At 52.3% G+C, this 16100-nt stretch overlaps 4 protein-coding genes across 4 annotated transcripts; 3 read left to right on the plus strand and 1 right to left on the minus strand.

Annotated features, from left to right (window-relative positions):
• Nucleotides 1-1317: 1317 nt before the first annotated feature.
• On the plus strand, nucleotides 1318-1812 carry H6S33_001860 (uncharacterized protein; the record flags this gene model as incomplete). Its single annotated transcript, XM_044833234.1, has 2 exons — nucleotides 1318-1411; nucleotides 1466-1812. 2 exons carry the CDS (start codon nucleotides 1318-1320, stop codon nucleotides 1810-1812), a joined length of 441 nt encoding a protein of 146 aa, XP_044693921.1.
• A 618-nt stretch (nucleotides 1813-2430) lies between these two features.
• H6S33_001861 (uncharacterized protein) lies at nucleotides 2431-3902 on the minus strand (the record flags this gene model as incomplete). Its single annotated transcript, XM_044833236.1, has 2 exons — nucleotides 2431-3666; nucleotides 3738-3902. 2 exons carry the CDS (start codon nucleotides 3900-3902, stop codon nucleotides 2431-2433), a joined length of 1401 nt encoding a protein of 466 aa, XP_044693922.1.
• A 1086-nt stretch (nucleotides 3903-4988) lies between these two features.
• On the plus strand, nucleotides 4989-7453 carry H6S33_001862 (uncharacterized protein; the record flags this gene model as incomplete). Its single annotated transcript, XM_044833237.1, has 3 exons — nucleotides 4989-5243; nucleotides 5334-5796; nucleotides 5985-7453. 3 exons carry the CDS (start codon nucleotides 4989-4991, stop codon nucleotides 7451-7453), a joined length of 2187 nt encoding a protein of 728 aa, XP_044693923.1.
• A 3323-nt stretch (nucleotides 7454-10776) lies between these two features.
• On the plus strand, nucleotides 10777-11577 carry H6S33_001863 (uncharacterized protein; the record flags this gene model as incomplete). Its single annotated transcript, XM_044833238.1, has 4 exons — nucleotides 10777-10827; nucleotides 10896-10932; nucleotides 11355-11459; nucleotides 11552-11577. 4 exons carry the CDS (start codon nucleotides 10777-10779, stop codon nucleotides 11575-11577), a joined length of 219 nt encoding a protein of 72 aa, XP_044693924.1.
• Between the last annotated feature and the right edge of the window lie 4523 nt (nucleotides 11578-16100).

The following is a 16100-nucleotide window of genomic DNA, read 5'->3' on the forward strand; positions in this document are numbered from 1 at the left end:
CATCGACCACGTCTTCCGCTGCCGATCTCTCCTGGGTGCCAATTATTGATATTGCTCCAGCAATCCGGTTCTCTAACAAATTCTAGTTCGGTTTCAGCTTTGTTTACATGACCATCAGGATGAGTTGTAAAGCAAACCTATATAGCATGATCAAGCCAAAATTGGCCCTTGTCCCCCATAACTACTTTTATGCCCACATTTCCCATATGGACTGTGGACACGCCGGCCGGATGAAAGACATTCTATCTGCACATCGTACTTCCTAGTGAAGGGTTCCTTAGCTCTTGCTAGAAACTCTATCTTCCTGATAAGAGCAGAATGTTGTGATGTGTCGAAGAACGAGAGGTATCAAAGAATCGGATGAGAGGTTAATTGCAGCCATATTTACATGTTGTCATCCGAGACAAGGCCATCGGCCAAGCTAGGGCTTTGTTCTTGCACCTATGGGCCTTGGCACCATAGAACTCATTCTTGGCAAGCATGTTCACCGAGGAATTGGGTCATGATCTCTCACTCGACATGCGATTCCAGAGAGTACATTGTTGATCATGATCAGCGCGCTGCAGTGCTGTCTCGTCAGGTCGGAGAGGAGGTTATGATAGGCTAGACCTTTACCTTTTAAGAGCGGACATCCTCACTTTGTTTCGTCCGCTGTTTTTCTATCTCGGCATGCCACCTTGGTCGGGTAATCAATCAATCCGCTTGGTCTATTCCGCTAGCGTCATCCTTGCGATCCTTTTCTCGTCGTGTAAAGAGATTTTGGAGGTTGTACATAGCTGATGTGACGTGTCGGACGGAGGAGATGTGGAAGAGCATTTATAAGAGAGGATGAGTGATGAAAAGTGAGACGGAGAGAGTAAGAGCATTTATAAGAGAGGATGAGTGATGAAAAGTGAGACGGAGAGAGTAAGGGCATTTATACTCAACTAGCGCCTTCTGATGAAGCCACACACGTTCATGATCAAGTGGCTTAATTGAACACCGAAGCCAACACCTGTGAAATTAACCCAGACGGTTCCTGCTGATGCTCTAGCCCTAGAGCTCTATTAAGCAAATGGAACTCGCTAAGAACGAAATTCTACTTCCCAGTGCCGGAAATGATTTTTTAGCTACTGAATTGCTTCAGAATCATGCAGATCAATATCGGCATAATATGTGACGAACCCACGCGCCGCCCACCCGTTCCCGAAATACCTCTGCATATGGCATCACCGAAACCGCAGCGCTAGCCTTATACCCCAAGCTCCCTCCACCTGCAAGCTCCCTACAACTTACCAAAACTCAACACCACTGAATCCACATCTCCAATAACTAAACATGCCGCCCACAAACGCCATCAAGACCTTCCTCTCAACCCCGCACTTCGCCGTCCTCGGCGCCGTCCCCGACCCCTCCCGCTACGGCCACAAAGGTACTCCCCCCTCTCCTCTTCCCCCATAAAACCCACCAACTAACCCCCCCACAGTCTTCGCCTGGTACCACGCCCACTCCCTCCCCGTCACCGGCATCCACCCGCGCACCCCCACCCTCACGCTCCCGCCCTCCACCACGCCCTACCCGACCCTCGCCTCCATCGCCGACCTGCCCGACCCCGCCAACACCGCGCTCTCATTCATCACGCCGCCGCCGGTGACGCTGGAGGTGCTGCAGGCGGCGAAGGGGCTGGGCGTCAAGGCGGTGTGGTTCCAGCCGGGCGCCGCGGACGAGGCGTGTGTGGGCTTTGCGGAGGAGGCGGGGATGACGGTCGTGGCGGGGGGGAGGTGTGTGTTGGTGGACGGGGAGGAGGGGTTGAGGAGTGTGGGCAGGCTGTAGTGGGGGGGGGCGGGGGGCTGGCTGGTTAGGTGGGGGTCGCTGGGTATGTAGAGGGAAGCGGGTGGGGGGTTGTGGCTGGCTGTGATACCGGGTTGTATATTGAATTGAGTGTTTCTTTCTAGTGGAATTGGTCGTGATGGTATATGCTCTGAGGATTCATGCAGCGCAGTGGTGACTTTGGGCATCTGGACTGATGGTAGTACCGCAAGTAGTAGTGTAGAACCAGCTCTGAAGGCAGAATGCGAGAGTCGTTATCTATTCCAACTGATATTTACAATTTAAGCATTGCTAGAACTGCTCGCGTATCAAACCAACGCCGTGAGGCACGTTAGCGGAATGAGTGCTAAGACACGTTACAACTGCTACGTGGTTGCGATCGACTATAGTTCTGAGATGCTATGAAGATAAGCTGCGGCACCGAGTAATGCAATCATCATCACTCTCGTCTTCCTGCATCTGAACACTCACTACAGCAATAGACTCTAGGCCACAGATAGCGCGACCTCGACCACCAACAGCCTGAGAACGCCTAGATAGATAAAATATAATTACACCCGCCATGGTCAACAAAACTACATAGGTTACATTAGATTGCCATCATCATCATCATCATCATCATCAATCCACCTCATCCTCACTCTCAACCTGCACTCTCTTCACCTTCCTACCCTTCTTTGGAATCGGCATCGGCTTTGGCTCCCTCCTCGCCTCGTCCCTGCTCCCCTCCTCCCTCCTCGCCTCGTCCCTGCTCCCCTCCTCCCTCCTCGCCTCGTCCCTGCTCCCCTCCTCCCTCCTCGCCTCGTCCCTCCTCCCCTCCTCCCTCCTCGCCTCGTCCCTCCTCCCCTCCTCCCTCCTCGCCTCCCCTAACCTCCTCGGATCCTCCCTCCCCCCACCCTCCCTCACAAACTCCACATCCCCCACCTCACAAAACAGCACCACCGGCTCCGCCACCCACCTCAGCGTCTCCACCCCCACCACCAACCCCCCCACCGACGGCCAATCCTCCAACGCCATCCTCAGCGCCCCCGGCCGCACCGCCAGCTCCCGAAACGAGCTCGTCATCCTTAGAAACCCCTGCCGCCGCACCATGTTCGTGATTGCCGACGCCGCCTTATTCATGACCGCGCCCACATCCAGCCCCCCGGGCTGCGACGGCACAACCTGCAGCGTGATCTCGCGGAACTGCACATGCATCAGCAGCCCCGGCTTGTACGCCGGCGCGAACCGGCACCACAGCGAGATGTCGAAGCCGAACTCGGGCGGCTTGAGAAACGACTCGGTGCGCGTCAGCGGGCGGAAGCCGCGCGGGTGCCCGCCGCCTGCTGCCGTCGGCAGCTGCGACGGCGCTTTCGTGCGGCGCGCGTTGGTGGGGGCGGGGGCGGGGACGGGCTCGGGGGCCGCCGCCGTGCGGATTGTCTCGGGGGTGTAGAACACCTCGGGCGCTGTTGTGCGTGCGGCGTCGGGCGTTGGCGGTGCTGGTGCTGGTGCGGGTGGTGGGAGCGCTGGGAGCGCTGGGAGCGTGTGGGCGCGGGCGGGGGAGGCGTCGACGCTGATGCGGGTGGTCTCTGGGGTTGTGGGCGCGGATTTGGGCGTTAGGTATTGCGTCCACGAGGTTTGTGAGCGCTTGTGCTTTTCTTCCGTGGCTGCTGCGGCGGGAGTGGTGGGGGCGGGGGAGTCGCCGGGGAGGACGAGCAGCCGCTTGCCGCGCAGGTACGGGATCAGGTCGGGCCAGAGGGTGGGGCGGAGAAGGGAGATGGTCATGTAGGGGTCCATGGTGTAGATTAGGGGCGTGACTGCGTCCTTGTCGTCGGCGAGGCCCGGGTGCAGGTCGTTTTTTATGACGGAGAGGAATTCCTGGCGGTGTGAGCGGGTACGGGTGATGATGGGGGTGTCAGGATAGTGGCTGTGAAGATGGGACTACTCACGGCATATGTGCCTATGCGTGATACTGGCAGCAGCACGAGCACGGGATCGGCACCGTGCTTGAGGATGTAGACGTCCAGGACATCAATGTCACCGAGGCCGCGGTTGCTGCGGCTGCTCGTGTAGTCCGAGAAGGGGGTTGCGGAGCCCGTGGGCGAGGAGGCCATTGTGAATTTTTTTGATAGTGGTGATGGGTAGGGGGAGGGTCGAGGGAAGTTGATGGATGATTATGACGCAGTGGTGGGTGGGTGGGTGAGTGGGTGAGTGGGATGTGTGTGGGCAGAGAGAGCTCTCTTATCTAATACTCGAGAAGGGCAAGGGCAAGGGTCTGGTGAGGCTTAAAAGCTTGGCGGAGGTGTTGCTTTTGGGGGGGGGGGGGGGGGCAGGGATTGGAGGCATCGTGGGGTTTAGAGATGGAAGTGAAATTGGTACTGGAGATGCCGCGTGGGAGGTGGTATCTGAATAATTGGCTGGACTCCAGTCCCTACATGTATCATCTCTGCACACGAGATGGAACCATAGCCTTAATCTAGAAATATATGGTAATCTGATAGCTTAGGCTTAGGGCCAAGTACAAAGTACAGTTCCGCTATCATTGGATGGAGCCCACGACTAAAATCCGGATTCAGAACGAGTCAGCGATATAATCGCCACCTAAAGTACATCCAGAGCCCCAGCTTCTGAGATCTCTACTCTCACTTCTGTCATCCAGCGTCCAGTGCTAGCTACAATCCCTCCGAGTCAGTGTCTTCGCAGTAAATCCCCAGAGTCTCAGTCCTGAGTGCTAGTCCGCCCCGCCCCGCCCCGCACCACCCACGCTAGCCCGTTTCGCTCGGCTGCTAATACCCGAGGTGCTTGGCGATGAGGGACCCCTTCCCGCTTTCTTACTAACGCCGCGTCTTACTAAGGCAGCTAGGGTATTAGCCTCTACTCTGCTCTGCTCTGCTCCAGTCTAGTGCTCACTGCTCTGCTTGCCTGAGCTATCTCGTATCTGTCTGTTGTCTGTTGTCTGTTCGCTCCTCTACTCTCGCTACCCGCCTGACGGAGGATTGAAACGGAGCTTGAATCTGAGCTTCATGAACCAGAGCCAGGAAAACAAACCATAACCCACCATCGGATCTCATCTCGCTTACTCCCGTCCCGTCCCGTCCCGTCCCATTCGAATCCCCACACTCCCCACACCCCTCCAATACCAGCTGCCTACCTATCCCACCAACCGATAAGCCCCTCCCCCCCCAAAACTAACCACCAGCATGCTCTCGACCGCAGGCCCCCGCCGCACGCTCCTCCACCACCACCACCACCACCTCACCCGGCCACAGACACGCAGCTTCATCTTCCTCCCCTTCTGGAGCCAGTGGCCGCGGCGGCGGCCGCCGAGCGACGCCGAGAGGCTGCTGGTGATGCTGCAGAGGGCGGCGCGGCGCAGGGTGGTGATGGAGTGGCGGTGGGAGTGGGCGGGGCCGGGGGCGGGGTGGGTTAGGGTGCAGGGGGGGAGCAGTGAGGAGGTTGGTTTTCTTCTCCCTTTTGGCCTTTTTGGGTGGTTGGGGTTGGGGTTGGGGTTGTGTGCTGACCTTTGGGGGCGGCGGGGGGTGTAGTATGATATCGATCTGATCACGCTGAGGAAGGTGCCGAGGCGCGCGGAGGGGGTTGTCGAGGCGCGGGCGGAGACGGGGGAGAAGGGGGAGAAGGGGGCTGTCACGGCGGGGAAGAAGGGGGAGAGGGAGGATCCGGGGTCGAGGAAGGAGAAGGAGAAGGAGAGGAAGGAAAAAGAAAAGGCCGAGAAGGAGAAGGCCGAGAAGGCCGAGAAGGCCGAGAAGGAAAGGAGGGAAAAAGAAAAAGAAAAGGCCGAGAAGGAGAAGGCCGAGAAGGCCGAGAAGGAAAGGAAGGAAAAAGAAAAAGAAAAGGCCGGGAAGGAGAAGGAAAGGGCCGAGAAGGAGAGGAAGGAGAAGGAAAAGAGAGAGAAGGAAAAGAGGGAGAAGAGGGAGAAGGAGAGGAAGGAGAAGGAGAAGGAGGAGAAGGAGAAGGCGAAAGAGAAGGAGTCGAAGCCGGCGTCAAAGGGTATGTCTTTAACCAGCTTACTAGTGCGCACTGACACACAATCTGCTAGAGGCGGTAGAAGATCAATTGGGATCTGATCTGATAACAAGCTGCCCTTTACTGTGTTATCAGATCAGATTGCTATTGATCGTTTTGCCCGCCATCCCGCAGTTGAGATCCAGTACTGATTAGACTGCGAACCAAAACAGACAGCACCCCTATAGAGCTACCAGTCAAAAGTACTACAAAAGCCAACACATCCGAGATCCTCGCAAAAATAATCAAAGGCCAAACCGACAAACTCCATAAGATGGATCCTCCAACGCTGCCCGAGAAGCCGACTGGCCGAAAGGAAGTAGCAACTCCAGCGCCTGAAGCCACTGCCGAAGCGACGAAACCCAAGTCCCAAGCAAACTCTGTAGCCCAACCTACCAAGGTTGATGATTTGACAAAAGTAGCAAAGGAGACCCCCTCGTCCTCCCCGACGTCTATAAAAACAGACAATATCACGACGACGTCAACAACCGGGACCATCCCAGCCACAGCGGTCCCTAAGAATGAGCAAGCAGTGGCGCCTCAAGTAAAAAAGGATACACCAAGATCCCATAGTTTCACTCTCGTCAAAGACTCCAAAGAGGTGCAGGAGTCGCCCGATGCAGACATCGACCATCTCCTCCCATCCGACATACGGAGCGCCGCCGGAATACCAGTGAAGACCCAACCACAAACCGAGGCCGAATCCGCGAAAGCCAAACAGCCCACCACCACACAGGCCGACATCAGCGCTCCACCACCGCAAAAGAAGCCCCGCGAGAGCCCCGAGGAGCTCCAGGAACGGATGCGCCGCATCGCAGACAGCCTCGACCTGGGCCCCATCGAGAAATTCATCCCGTCTAAGGACCACCACGACCACCACGACTACGAGTGGTCCGGCACCGAGAACGTCTCCACCGAAGACGTCTTGAAGCACCCCTCCCCGACCCCGACCCCACCACCAGCCACCGAGCCAATCCCGAAACCAAAGCCCCCTACAGCAGACCCAACACCACTGATCGAGCCCGTAGTCCCAACTATGCCCTTCACCGAACCACCCACACTTCCCCCGCAGTCTCCACCACCCACACTTCCCCCGCAGTCTCCACCTCCTCCCCCTCCCCCCACACCCAAAAACTACTACATCCTCGTCCGCAACCCCGACACCGGCTCCATGCACTTCACACCCCTGCCACACTCGCTCATCAGCGACTTCCCCACGCTCTCGCGCGAGAGCACGGCCTTCGACGCCATGCGCCGCCTCACGAACCCCGAGGCGTTCCTGCCGCTGTGGCGCGTGCTGCAGCGCGGCGGCTTCGAGGTCGTGGGCGGCGAGCGGGACTGTCTGGTTGTTATGGTGGACCGGGAGGGGAGCAGGATTAAGTATGGGGAGGTGCTGAAGGAGGTGCGGGGGCTGGTGTCGCCGGCGGAGAGGGTGGCGAGGGGGGCGTGGGAGAAGCGGAGGAGGGAGGAGAAGGAGAAGGAGAATGTGCAGAAGGAGGTGGAGGAGGTGAAGGTGGAGGAGAAGGGGGTGGAGGAGGGGGTGAAGGAGGGGAGGAGGCCGAGGAGGAAGATCTTTTGGTCGGCGGTGTGGGTGGCGGCTTGTACCGGGGCTGTGACGGTGGGGTTGGAGACGTATTTGTGAGTGTGTAGCTAGGGCGTCTGGGGCGCCCCGCGGGGTGGGGGGGGGGGGGGGGTTGTATAGTAGTTGTGTATTTGTGTGAGGGGATCTCCGCTTCTTGTTGACTATTCTGCTCTGGTGGTTATGTGCTTTTGAGCTTGGTTGTTGCTTTGTTTCATAGGTACACAAATCAGACTCTAATTTGAGGCAAGAGAGATGTCGCTAGCTAGGAATTTGTCAATATATTCGTGTTGTTCTGTAATGATCTTGAACTATTGGTTTGAGTTTGGTTTTGTGCACCCAAAACATGGCGCGATATGAAGCCAAGTCCCAAAATGGTTTATGAGGTTGTGGGGGTATTTGCTAGTAAGTAAAAAGAACTAGTGGTTTGTACTGACAGCAGTTAAAGATGGAAAGTTGGTTGTCAACCCGGCAAGAACCTAGACAGTCAATTTCTCGCAAAAAGATTGGGTGGTGAGACTTGTTAGACGAGGTGGCATATTGCCAAAGCTTGTTTAGAAACTCGATTCTGAGTTTTATGTTGTTGATTTTACGCTTCCTTATATCGTCATAGCTGTCAAGCTGCATACGATTAATGAGTTAAACCAAAAAGAATTTCCTTTACGTACCCTTGGAAAGGGCGAGTGATCGTCTATGACGTGATTTCAACCGCGCCGGATTCTATCTACTACTAACCATACAGTACCACGTCATCTGACTTTGTACCTTCTACCTTTCTCTTCACGCTATCGTCCCCACGCCTCAATTTTTCAATACCCTCCACAATCCCCCACAATCCCCCACTCACGTCATCCCACACCCTCACCGCATGCCTCTCAATCTACACACCCTCCAACCTACACGCTCTCTCAACCTACACACCCTCTCAACCTACACACACACACCCGGGCTTAAACCTTAAACGCATCACATATCACGCCATCTACCAAAGCCCCCACCGACGTTCCCACATCTGTGAACCTCCAGCTGCGATACTAAACAACCCCAGTATGCACTGCCGCGCTGGGTACGCCGCCAGGGCTCGCGACGAGGAAATCTTCAAACCACGGACAGGCGTCATCCCAGGAGGGACGCTGCTTTGTTGAGGGCGGAGCCAGGAATTGGGGGGTGTTGTCGTTGCAGCCCATAGAAACCCGCATTCGATTCAGTGGAGGCCGGAAATGATCAATCCGCAGGTTTTGGAGTAAACCTAGCCCTAGCCCCTCGGACATTCTTACCGAATACACAAGACGGGATGGACTATTCTATTAGTGTGGTTTGAGATGTGTCAGTAGGCCACGAGGGCCGCGAGGAGTGCTCTTCGAAGTTCGTCATCCTTGGCACTCCACTACTGTCTTCTTCTTCTTCAACTTTGTGTCTCTCACCCAAACGAACCACCAACCAGACGAACCACTAACAAAACGAACCACCAACCAAACAACCAATCAATCATCACCTTCCCACCCTTCAACCACCAATTCACCCCCATTGATGTCAGTTGGGGGCGCCCTTCTCATCATCTCACAGAGTGCCTTCGCCGGGCAGTACCTCTTTTCGGATAGGATTGTCTGCCAATTGAATCGTTCCCCTACAAAAAGACGAGAAAGGGCGAACTATCGTGGCAAGTCCACACTCGTCCGCCTACTACTGATGATTAAGACCATGCCATTCATCCCATGTTCATCTGCTTCTCGATACACTTCGACCGCGCCCGGTTGATGGGTTGGTAGACCACCTATCTGGCGGGACGAGGAGAAGCTACAATCCATTAATGACCCCCAGAGCCATGACACCTCTATCTGAGACAGGGGCAAATCTGCTCTTTGCAAAACATCAGTTTGTCCTATGTCTTTCTGAGCATTGTCTTTCGTCCCGAGTACAATAGATGGGACGCATATACCGCTTATCCCCTCTGGTTTTGGTTGCTAGCTGTGGGACGAAACATTAATAACTTGGTGATTACTTTTCAAACGGCAAGATCGTTCTTCTTCGTCCCTTCTGGCTACATGAAACTCCCTCTTATAAGATGACATAAAAGGCCGGACCTAAAGAGGCACGCTGCTCATTAGAGGAACCGGAACGGCCGAGGCAGGGTGTTTGCGGCTGGGGAGTGGCAGGCAAGAGATACTTCATGGCCCCTGGTCTCGCCCATGAAGAGGGCTCTCCAGTATTGGCGAGGTTTGGATAGGCGCCAGTTACTCTATACGCCGTACACTATACGCCACAATCCATACACGCCAGGCGATGCTTACCCGCACAGGTGCATGAGGCCCAGGCCCTCGACATAGTGCGTGCCAGATGGCCTTCAATATCCCTGGCATCACAACTGTAGCTGTAGGCATACCATATGACATTTAGGTTTAACATTGCGGTCCTTATTCAGCTTGGTCGCCATATGGAGGATGGGTTTGCGGATTCCTATGCCGGTGGACAGAGGACTCATCAATGATGACTGATTAGTATGATCATCCATGCCTTACGGATTCGATCATAAAGAGAGTCAGCTGGATACAGATTAAGCATCTCCAAACGACCAGGTTGGTGGCGTTATATCTGTTGTGTCTGGCAGCTGCATAGTATGATTTCCGGGTAGCTACTTAGCGGAAATCCGATATATGCTATGGCCTGCATCTTAAAGCAAAGGTATCCTAATTAGCGGACTCAAGTACGACTGTTGTAACTGGAAAAAAGTTCCCAATGCTTTATAGTGTTGCTCTACTTAGTTACGTACTTCGTACCTCCCCGAGGCCTCTCCATGGTATTCGGGATGCAAACTCGTGCATATAAACCACCAACTCCTTCTCCAATCAGTTGATAACCACCAAAAAAAAGCTGCATATAACGTTAACGTCTCGTCCCGATCCAAGCATATACTTATGCGTTAACCATGCATGTCAAGCTGGCATACATGTGATCAATATCATGAATTCCGTTCCCGCGTCGACGGGACTCTTGGAAACAAAACTTATGGCACAGTCACTAGTGTGGTACGTGCCTCCACTCCCACGTTTGCGCAAGTCGACCAGATGCTAGAGTACCAGGATCGAGGGACTAGCGATCGTGCCGTATGTGGATTGCGCCACACCTCGTGGTGCGGTTTGCTCATGGATTCCTGGCTCAAAGTATCCAAGTGACAGAGGAAGTTCTATCCCAAAAAGGAAAATACGGATCCGGATAGTTAGTCGGCGAATTTCCTACGTCTAATAGAAACACCATTGGCCTGTAACGTTCAAAGCCAGATATTTGTTTGTGTTACCTGATTATAAGTCCACATGAGTTCCGATATCGAGCAACTTTCGGATCTTTGCATGACCTTAAACGGAATTCACGATGTTTAGGTGAAAACAATGCAAGAGGCTCGACCAGGTACGGTCAAAAATGTCAAGTGTCCAATTCCTGTAAGTAAAAGCGCCAATCGAGCTAAGAAAATACCCCAACACCAAGATTGTCTAACCCCAAGCCATAGGAAAAAGAGAAGGAAATTAAATTGTTTATACAAAGAAGTAAAGAAGAAGAAGAAATATACAATCCAACCAATCCAGAAAAAAACGCCCCGGCCCCAAATGACAATTATCTACAGTACCCATAGCCCACCGCCCAAGTCTCTGTTTTACAAGCCAAGCTTGCTAGAAATATCCAATCCCCCTCTAACTCTGAAAACCCTTCCCGTTCAAGCTGACTTGTAATGTTTCTCGAGACGCAAGCGAATGGCCTGGCCAGCTCAATTGTGGGCTAATCGTGTCGCGCAATGATTGTAGCGACGATTCTCGTCCGCATGTTCAAATGAAGAGACAGGGTCTTTGCAGACTAGCATATGATGGTGGAGGAGGAGCCGGAATATCGGCCGGTGGAGGTGAAGGAGGAAGCATCACAGCAAGATGGTTTCCATAGCTGTATGACGCGCTAACAGTAGGGCTTTGAGCAGGAGATTCTGAGCCACTCGAGACGGAGGAGGAGGAACGACTGCGGTTTCCACCACGGAAGACATTGGAGAGAGAGCGAGTGAGGGACGGCATCTTTGACATTGAAGGTATATTGTTTGTTGTGTTTAAAGCGGTTTTTATTTGGCTTTAGCTGGAACGAACGAGTGATACTGATCTGGTGGATGGAGTGAGGGAAAAGAGATGCAGGCTCGTCAATTCATATAGGCCTTCACTTGTTACATTAATTGATCGATTTCGTTGGGCTGTGCGGCTCGGTAGAGCTGCGCCGTAATGTCTAGCAGGGGTGTGTGCCCGCAACGGGTCAGTATTTATTCATGCGCGCATCACTAATGGTTAGTGCTCTACCGGTACCAACTTTAATCATCCTAATCGGGAAGTTGGTCTAATGTTGTGCCCCCACAGCCTCGTTACCGAAATCTTAACATGGTGGTGAGCGGGTCAATATGGGTGGGGTGATGTGATGGTCAAATACCACACCCGGTCACTAGCTAAGGCATAGAAGGGCAGTCAGTCAGTCACTTTACAGGAATGAGAGTTGGAGCAATTAATTTATGGTGTAATAGTGCATACCGGTGTCTGAATCAGTTCAGTACGTACATATTATTCTCCTGCAAAAGAACATTTTTATCCCTGCCCATATATCGATAGGGCGTGCGGAATTAATCTCATGGCACCTGAAGGGTTTCCAGGGCTCCAAAGTATTTTCACGATAGTTTGGGAGGTTGTGAAAACAGTACTCTAGAGCAGAGCAAACAAGCGCGCTTGATCTAGGGTGCAGTGGAATAGTTAGCCAAATTCGGCTTTTTGGAAGGCTATGGCGTGCAATCCTCATTTTGGAAATTGTACTAATCGACTAGCACTTCATCCAAGCCGACGAGAAATTAAGAAATCTAAATGTAATACATCGCTCAACATCGAGAATCCTTAACATGCGATTCCGCCATGGGAAACAGAGCTCAAGTATCGAAAAGATTGTTGGTAATAATACTAAAAATACCCTTCTACTTCTAGTACCTATACCCCCCCTCCCTGGTCAATAAATTTGGTCGCATATATCCCTGCAGCCCTGTCTGCGGATAATGCCTCAGGTGCCTTACCGATCGATGGCAGCTAGTGCGAGTCTTGCACGCCCGGATTGAGCCTATGGTCATGGTTGCTCCTTCCTCATTACTTGATTGGCCTGTCTTACTAAAGGGTCAGCACATGAAGAGAACGCTGCGGACTCTGCTCCGTTGGGTATCACGACAAGATGATATGAGACCGACCTTCGAGTAAGAGGATCACGTTGGGCGCGGGCATGGAGCAACTCACGCGGATGTTATAGTAGGACTAATCTCAAAGAAAACATCATCCCCGACCCTAACTCAAGGGCTGAAAATCTCACCAAACAGAAACACACATTCCAGTCCACCACCTGAATCAGTTTCTCTTCCGGAAATTGTGGCCGCAAATGCGGCTTACAAGGACACTACCGCATATCGATATCCTATTATCTTATGCAGCCGGATAAACCATTCGATTGGCTTCGCCGCTGTGCGCCGGTGATGGGTTCGGCGGCAATGTGCGGCGCAATGGAAGTCTGGATGGAGAGATGCACGTGCTGTAATCGATAACGATTGTGCGAGACCTAAGACATTTGAAGTTAAGGTTTGACTTGCTTACTTACTTACATACAGGTACTTATGCAGCGTGATGCAGGTATTATGCGAGCAATGCTCATTGGCCTCTGGGCTACGGGGAGATAAGCGGACATCTGAGTACAGGAGGTGGACATTTGACGTAAATAATTAGTTCCCTGAAAGATGATTGACTCTATTCGCCCGGTAGGCTTTTTATTTTTTTAGCGAATGAACAGTGCACAAATTAACTACGGTGACCCCATGTTTCAGGGGACCACGGTTTAAGGTTGCACTTTCTTCCCCGCGATCAATGATATGCATGTATGCATGCAGCACCATCCAAAATTAGTAGAGAGGCTGTGTTGTTTCAGAACAGAATATCTGCACGAGCAAACAGTGTTTATTTCAACGTCCCAAAAAATTCCTCGATGGGGATGTGTATCAGGGAAACATCTAGAAGGTTGAATCCGCTACAGGATACATAGGCGAGAATACTACACATCCGGGCCACACACGTGAGTTTGCAAACGTACCGGATCACTGAAACGGTAGATTTTCGACCTCTATCTGAAACGTTTACTTACCCCCATGTGTTCTATCCACCTTCTACGTACGCCCTATTCTTGTCTCTGCCGTAGAGTGACTTATACGTACCCGTATAGCTACAAGTAGGATCGCGATGCTTCCCATGTTATCGTGTAGTGTACCAAGCAAGTACCTATCCGGCACTCTCCAATGCTTGCTATGCCAGCGCAGTGCATTCTAGGAACCGTAAACCGTATGTAGGTTCAATATATCTCGAGCACCCCCTCCCTCCCCCACAAACCTATGTGACTTCTACCTCACGAATATATCTAATCTTAGAAGGCAGATCGATCGAACACCCATACAATGTATACCCACCCCCAACCCTAATCCCACTCCGCCCCCCATATCCTCTACAGGAATAAACCCCTCCTCCCTTCCCCTCCCCCCACTCTCATTAGTTATCCCCCACCACCCCACCCCACCCACCCAAATATATCCGTGCAAAACCACGGTACAGGATCCCACATGGTTTCCGGATCCCGAATGGTGGGGTGATTACTGATACAAACGTGGTCTTCTAAAAAAACGTTAACACTGGAGCTAGCCTCAGAATATCGGACAGGAGCGCTGACGTTTCAAGATATTGAGCTAGGTGGTTGTCGCTTCATCTAGGTAGGTAGCTGGCCTGGTACGGTACATTTAGTTATGCCTTTACTTATTAGCACGTTACCGGAGCTGGTCCCCTCCCGTAATGCGTATAGGTTAGCTAGCTGGGAGGGTGGAGTGATATTGGACACGTCGATGTACTACCACTACCTTACCTCCTCCTCCTCCTCCTCCTCCTCTTCTTCTTCGTACTACTTGCCCGGACGGTGAATGCCACAGGGTGTCGGTAGCGGCCTGGCAATGTGGTGCATCCAGGTTTCTATGGCGTGGAGAATGTGTATCGGGAACGGACCGGCCTCCTTGACCCGGAGGCTCGCACATAAGCTGGAAGGTTGGTTGGTTCTTGAGTGTTGCTGCTGTCAGGGCAGAAGGTCGCCGTTTATCCTAATGTTGGCTGTGTTTGTGGTGTTTGTGATGGATTGAGGATAATAGTGCTACATCCCCGACCGCTCGAGTAGATGTTGTCGGTCGGCTGGCCTACACTGTTCATCTCCGCGTTGGGTGAAAGCCTTGACTAGAGAGATCTGGCTGAGTAAAAGAGCCTCTTATCAGGACTGTCAAGCCCAAGGCCCCGGGACCCGGAGGCTTCGAAGGCCATCGCGCGCTCCGGGCGTTGAAGATTGAAATATATACTTTAGCTAGTTGACAGCGGGTTGATATCATAGCGTTGGTGCCAAACCGAACATAATACAGCCCGCGCGCAAGGACTAGGTCATAATAGGGACACCTAGCTGTCTATCTAATACTTAACATGGCTGGGTTTGGATTCTACTAAGTCACTAGCAGCAGAGAGTGACTCGACATTAATACTAAGCGTTAAAGATTGCCTTTATAGAGACAGGCTTCTGACTAGTAGTGACCCGAGCTACCTGCGAAGCCTGTACTGGCCGGGTATGTGGTGTTGATACGGCTACTTTGGATGCGTTGTGGCTAGATGGATGCAATCTCTGACCGGCGGGGGACTTGTCGAGACTACATCACTATCACTAGTGAATATGAACGATCTATCGAGATATGAAACGTGCAAAGTGTGGTGTTTCGGGTGGAGCGAACGGTGGGCGATGGTTTGTGGGGATGGTAGCTGTTGTATCGAAGTGTTATGACGATGTATCGATATCAAACTTGCGCCTTAGTAAGTACTCGGGTCCGAGCGTGCTAGTGAATATTTTAGACCTGTTCCAAAGCCGCTCTGAAAGCGAGGAAAGAGCTCAGCGACTTGGAACATGAAGAAAGGTGGTCAGCGGGTTTTGGGGCGCGGATTTAGATATCGAGTGATATTCTATGATCTTTATTTTTTTATTTTTTATTTTCGTTTAATTCATTTGGTGCGCGGTTTGATTGCAATTGATTGATTGATTGATAATTCAATAATTGTGTGCAGATTTGGTGCGCGGCTTGGAAACAAACTGGTAGGCATTGTGCTGAAGCTAGATATATAATGAGGTGTCGCAGGTATGTACATCCTCGAGAGATTTATCGTTATCACTACAAAGGGAAGCAAACTCGCCCTCGCCCTCAAGTTTGGGTTCTTGTTTGAATACTTGCAAGCAGCATATGTATGGATTTATTTGCATTTACTCAAGACTCGACTTAACGCTTCTGGTGGGTTTAAACAGCAGGTCTTGGTAGCCCATTTCCTTGATCTACACGGTTTTGTCCCGGTCTGTCACAACCACCGAAATACGAACGGACGAAAGGCCCTGAATTTCTTGGCCTTCTCAAGCATAATTCTTTGGGGTCCATTAGTGAAGTTGGATATCGAATATTTTTGCTCTCTTGGGACATGTTAAGATACACTAACTAGTACGACGAGTAACAGTTGGTAGCAGGCCCTAGAAAGTGTCATTAATACCCGTTACTTATCAACTGATACTTCCACACCCCATTACAGTTATCGTCGTGGCATTCGTGGAC

The sequence above is a fragment of the Morchella sextelata genome, assembly GCF_020137385.1.
Source record: "Morchella sextelata strain SCLS chromosome Unknown scls_11, whole genome shotgun sequence".
NCBI lineage: Eukaryota > Fungi > Ascomycota > Pezizomycetes > Pezizales > Morchellaceae > Morchella > Morchella sextelata.